Genomic DNA, 6,394 nt, shown 5'->3' on the forward strand with positions numbered 1-6,394 from the left:
ATTGTGTTATTGTGTAATTTATGTACCTATATTAATGTTGTACCGAATAAACTGGGATGAAAAAGCATGAGCATGTGCTCTAGGCCTTTAGGTGGGCAGACGAAGTCGCCCAGTGTTCATGAAGTCTTGTAATTTTTAAAAGCTGAAGTAAATAATATTTTGATTGATGGAAATATGTTCTGGGATTTGAATGTTTATGTATAATGTATACGTTATTTTGTACATAATCATCAATGTACATTTTTTTATAAGCGAGCCGCGATGCATGAGCTTAGCTGAAGTCAAGAACTGGGGTATTAACATCAACCCGGCCGCGTGTACTTCAGCGGAAACATAGACACGAAGGCAGGCAAATAGAGTTACACAACAATAGCGGCTTTAATACGAGCCACAGATGTCCTAATTAGCACTAGTAGAGCGAGCCGAGGCAGCATACCACACATCCTAATTAATAATCGGACAGACTGTTATGATCAACATTTAATGACAATATCCACATGAGGGATGGCATCTTTTCCCATCAACGCCACAACGGCAGCCGCCGCTTGTGTCGCCACGCCCCGCCTGGCCCCACCGTCGGCCGCGAGTTACCCAACATATTTCTGTTTTGCATGCTGAACACTTGACCCAATCGCATCCCCATTTCTTCGTAATAATAGCCTTGCATTCCGGACATTCCAAAGCTTCGCCTTTCTTTATTAAATTTAAAAGTAAAGCTCTTGTACTGTCGTCTGTGTGGTCAGGATTGGCATTCGATATAGACTCCAGCTTGACTCGATGTTGTTCGCATGTCTCGCCTTCATGAATACTCTGCAAATATGTAAAAATTGAAAAGTTCATTGAGATGTTTTTTTTTTGCAGAAGAGTGGTTTCTTGTTAGATTTACACAATATAGAATATGAATAACAAAGTTCTGAGCTGAGCATTTCATAATTGAACGTACCTGACAGGGTACGCAGTTGATTTTTTTGCAGACAGGACACGGAAAATGCCGCACGCCCGGCTCGCAGAGAGCCCATCCCGTGCAGTCTCTTGTACGACAGTGGAATGAGTTCCGCGTGCCATTCTCTGCCGCGGCTAGACCGCGAGCCAACCACTTTTCATAATCTTCCGAGGATACTAACGTGCGGATTTCACGCTCTTGTAGTAAACTGCGACAGGCCACCGCCGGACATGAAACGTCCGGTTCTTCGCTATGACGTACGATGTCTGTTAAGCATTCTCGACAAAACGAGTGTACACACTCTCGCAATATTACACCATTCCCCGGAGCACATTCTTCCAAACAAACACCACATTCGAATGTTTCTGTGTTCGCTATCAACGCCTGTTGTTCGAGTTGCACTAACTCATTGTATACATTGACTGATTCGTGAACTTCTTTCTTGGTTGTGGAAGTTTCAGTCTTATCGTTTTTTAATTCTGTTGATGTTTTCGTTTCTGAAATTATATTTACCGGAATTATCGGAGATGGCTTGAAAACTGACGCAACTTGTCGAAGTTGTGATTCTCAATAAGATAGCACAATAGCAAATCACGTTCTAAAAATTATTATTTACTAATGATTTTTTCAATTTTATACTGACTTTTAGTTCCCGAATGAACACGGGACTGTCGTGCTAGATACTAACTAATATATACGACGTATTTTTTATGATTGGTTCAGTACATGAATATTGATTTCCATTTACGTTAGGATAGTAGTTTATACTCGTTTGGTGTCCGTGATGTTCTCTATATTCAAGAAGAAATCAATATTCGTGTTAGGCAGTTGTAATTATTAAACCCGTGACTGAGCCGTCATCTTTGAATTTTTAAATATATTTTTTTTCAGAACATAGTTCTATTTTACTTTATTAATATCACCAAGATATTCATTTATGCATATACATGGTCATTGATGATGGGTATAAACGAAACAACAACTGAACAAGGAAGTAAGCTTTATTTCTGCATAAATTCAAGGGGTAATTATTATTTTAAACATATCACTCCACTAATCATGTATTATAAAGCAGCCTTTACCATAAATTCCGTAATTTATTTTACGTTTGTAATTCATTTGTAAATACTACGTGTCTACTGAGTTTATGAAAAAATATCATTCAATGTTACCTAACTGAAGTTTTAAGGTTACTTGCACGAGGATTCTACAGAAGCAGACACGATAAAATTTAGTTCGACAAATGAAGACAAAATCACTCACCTGACTTTACTAAACATAAATAAAAAGGAGCCTTGAGCTCTGGGCCAGCTAAAGTGTAAAGCGGAGTATTATTATCGCTGCATAGGGTCCGTCCAATGATCCAACGTTGCAAATTAGTAGGGATACCGAGGGACCTCTCAGCTTCTCGACGCAAATCAGCCAAAACATTTCTCTTTCCGATGTTTAAGTTAATTGGTCCACGGGTTGCTTCTCGGTCTTCAACCCACACCTTTATTCTAAAAATGATAAAAATCCCGTAACCACCTAATTGGACTGAATTTTCACTGCCAATCTCGGTACTAAAGGTTAATAGGTTTTTTTTACGTTTTTTAGTCTTCATTCGTAACGTAATTATCTTACCTCACCTCACATGCAATTAATATTAATATCACAGGTCATTTGTACAACATCTACTTAATGCAAGGTCAATCGTCACATATATATTTTTTAATTTTTTGTAGTTTAAATCAAAATGCTTACTTACATAACTTTGCTTTCGTTGGGATTTGCTGCTGTACATAATGGCTTTTCAATTCCTTTTCCAACATTTTGCGTGTTTCGTGCAGTTGTCTCATCAACGGGTTCGGATTGTTTTTCTTTAATTAATTGTTTGTTGTTGGCGACTGTAGATTTAAGTTCGAATGGAGAGGGCAGATTATCCTTTTTATCTTGCCCATTGGCATCATTAACAACAGGAATTGTTACTACTCCGGTGCAGTTTGGATTTAAGTTTCTGGTCTCACTAAATATTTGAGAAGAAAAAGATAAAACAGAGCACGATAGTCGTAACTGAGCTAATTTGGCTGCAGCATCCGCCGCTGCTTGTTCGTCTCCGTTCGCTATTGATTTTTCGAGTTGATTAATAAGTTCACGCCGCTTCAAATGGTGATTTATATTTTCAACGTGTTTAATATTATTACTAAAGTTACTGGATGTTGAAGCGACCGCACTGGTTGAAGGAACTGGAGTTTCTTTATCATTTTCATTGATAGTTTTCTGAATATTTTTTTTATTTGAACCGTGCAATCCTTTTTCAATATTTTTCATATCATTACGAAAAATTTTGGGCTCTATCAACGTTTCTTTTGAAATTTTTAAATGATTTCGAGTGCCCTCTACTTTTACAGATTCAGAGCGTTGTTCCAAAGCTGATTTTACGTCCTCTTTAGCTGCATTATTTGGTGTTTCCAGGAGTATTTCGCTCTGTGTACTTTTTGTAACTTTATCATTTTGTAACTCTTTTGATGTTACCGCAATGTTCTCAGATTTTGTTACATTTACAGGATTTAACAGCGAAGAAATTTTTAGCGGGGTGTTCAAATCAAATTGGTGAGTGACAACATTTTTTGGTATTATTTCTTTAAATATTGGTGTCGCAAGATTTTCTGTGTTTTTAACATTGTTTGTTTGTTTCAGATCATCACCCAACAGTTTCTGACTTGTACAAGGTAAATCTGACTGATGTATTGTTCGAATTGTGGGTATTACTAGCGATTGTATTTCTTTTTTTGTTTCTTGTATTGTTTCAGGTTTAGTTGAAGTTGCAAGTTTTTCGTTTGAAGTACCTATGCGCAAAGTTGGAGTGGTGGTACTTAAGTCTGTTCCATTTAATTTTTCTACAGAAACGTTGTTTGGCAATTGATTATCATGGTTATATTTCATTTTCTTTGGAAGAGAATCTTTCATTTCTTTCAACATTTCTTTTAGCTTTTGCCTTTCATCGCTTTTATTATTTTTACTACATGATGGTTTAATATCATAATCTGTTTGTGTGTATATATTGGAAGCATTAGGAATAACCTTTTTGGATCCTTCTAGTACAGTAGAATGTGTATTTATGGTATTTTTTGGAGCTGGGCAATTAATACATATGGGAGTTGACGCCTTGTATTTTCTAAAACAAATGGTACATATCCACATGTCATCACCGGAAGTTTGTAACGATATTTCATCTGAACAGTTTTGAGACCCTTTTAGTTTGTCATTCTTAATTATTTCAGCGGCTTGCTTGTCCAACTCGCTGATACTAGGTAATAGTCTAATGGAAGCTGTTTCAACGGAATGCCTCTTTTTGCTTTCGAATATGTGTTTTAAAAAATTCTTCTCCGACCGTGGGCGAGTTTCTTTTACATTGCTTTCTGTTTTGCTATGTTTTTGAGATTTCAATTCCATTAATTTGATATTCGCTTTCAATAATTTCACATCATTTTCTGAATTAGTATTCATCGATGGTTCAGAGTTGACTTTTTTATCAGTCTTTATTTTGTCTATCGTTGTAAAGGCGATAGGCGGTGGTAAAGGTGCTGGTCGTTTTCTGGACTTTCTAGTGAGTGATGTTGAAGGACCCAGGGATGAAGCTCGTATTGGAGGTGGAGGCGCGCGTCTCTTCCCTGGTACGTGCACGGCACGGCCATGAAAGCCCTCGCTAGCAGCCCTGCGGTCTCTTCCGGCGTTGCTTAGATTGTCTGATTTCTTATAAGGCGGAAGGCTAAACGTGTCGTATCCTAAACTCTCTTGACTCTTGTGAAGTCCGTATTTACGATGTAGCGTTAGATTGTAATCATGTTTAAATCTCAAATTGCGATCATGAACTCTCCTTTTATACGAATCGGTGGGAGGTCCAGGTGGTGGTAGGACTGTTGGCTTCTTTCCTATACGATAGTGTTCGGGAGTTAAAAAAGCAAAACTAGCGGTGGTTCTATCAGATCCTATACTTGACAAACTTTCAATTGACAAAGAAGGATCGTCACGTCGGAGCCAGGAAAGCAGTGACCACAATCCCCCGGACAAGGGACGAGGACGATGCGCATCTACGTCTCCACTCATTACCCCTGCAATACATACAATTTAATTAATATTAATTATTAAGACTTACAATCACTCTGTTCATCTTATTTATTTCCGCTTTCTCTTTAAATTTGATAAAGCCGTTTAATGGTATACGTTTTGGACTTTCTATTTCTGTTGATTTAACATTAGATCTTTGATAAAATTAATGCTAATAATTATTATTACGGAAGGGAGTTTCCTGACAAAAACTATCTTTCCCCTTCAAAGAATAACTTCAATATAATAAAGCGTCGACTAGTTTGTCTTAGAATCAAATGAACATTTATTTTATTGTTATTGTGCAGTTTTTAGTTGCGATTATCAATAAATAAAAAAACTACTATTTATTCATATTGATGGGGAGAGCTCGCCATCAACATGATGTGGTCGCCGGAAGCAGCGTCCGTCTTGAGACACGAGGTTTCTGTCTCAATTGTTTTTTTCCGCCTTTTAAATTGGAAAACGTCGATGCTGCGTCGCAGGAATAGACAAGACAGCGATACCTACCCATGCAAGTTAACAAACGACCCTACAACCGATCGTTACGGAGATTTGCATTTCCGCGGTTTAAATATTATTAAACATTTATTACTTACCGGATAAGCTTGTGAGTAGAATTAATTTCCAAATTATCGGGAATCGAAATGAAATGTTATTTCATAATACCTTAATTATTTAGTTTTATTTATAATATTGATTAGTTATTATTTCCTGTTCGAGAAACCTTTTATTTGCTAAATTAGATTTTGGATGAGAATTAGAATTTTTCAAACCACGAAACTATTTTAAGAGAACTTTTACAAATAAATAAAAATGTAGGTCAGTACAAGGAGAACATAGACAAATTGCGAGTTTAAAAGTAGTTTAAAGGCATTGTTTATGAAGTGAATCACGGCAACTGTACAAACAATATAATTATATAGAAAATATGTTAAGCACTTACGTTCTAACAAATGAATCAGCGACTCGCGGTCCCGGATCGCTAACTAGAACATCCCAGTTAATGTTTTCACATTTCAATACTCAAGACTTTTTGCTTTTTTAATTAAACTTATGACACGATGATACAATGTCGAAGCTAAAACGGCAAGTGTAAACACATGGAAAAGCGTTCGTTCGCAATTAAAATCAGTGTAGTGTAGTGGACCGGGCAGCGCTGGGATCCGATTGAACAAAGCGGGGCCGGGGCGCGAGGCGGGCGGCCGCGCCGTCCTCGCGCGGCTAAATTTAGCAGTTTGCGACTTCGTTCTGCTATTTTCATTTCACTCTTGAGTTTCGTTAAAAATTTTTTCGTTAAAAACTTTGTCTCCTAATGATTCTCGCATTATTATCTCTTTACTAAAACGCTTCTTCTATAAA

The 6,394-nt window shown here is 37.2% G+C and overlaps 1 protein-coding gene across 1 annotated transcript; it reads right to left on the bottom strand.

The window, feature by feature from the left end:
- Positions 1-462: 462 nt before the first annotated feature.
- LOC114248945 (uncharacterized) lies at positions 463-5,032 on the bottom strand. Its single transcript, XM_089740336.1, has 4 exons — positions 2,691-5,032; positions 2,207-2,442; positions 944-1,440; positions 463-810 (listed from the first exon to the last, which is right to left on the bottom strand). The coding sequence occupies exons 1-4, from the start codon at positions 5,030-5,032 to the stop codon at positions 481-483; spliced, it is 3,405 nt and encodes a 1,134-aa protein (XP_089596462.1). The 3' UTR covers positions 463-480.
- Between the last annotated feature and the right edge of the window lie 1,362 nt (positions 5,033-6,394).

This window comes from Bombyx mandarina, chromosome 04 (assembly GCF_030267445.1).
Source record: "Bombyx mandarina strain Sakado chromosome 04, ASM3026744v2".
Classification (NCBI taxonomy): Eukaryota; Metazoa; Arthropoda; class Insecta; order Lepidoptera; family Bombycidae; genus Bombyx; species Bombyx mandarina.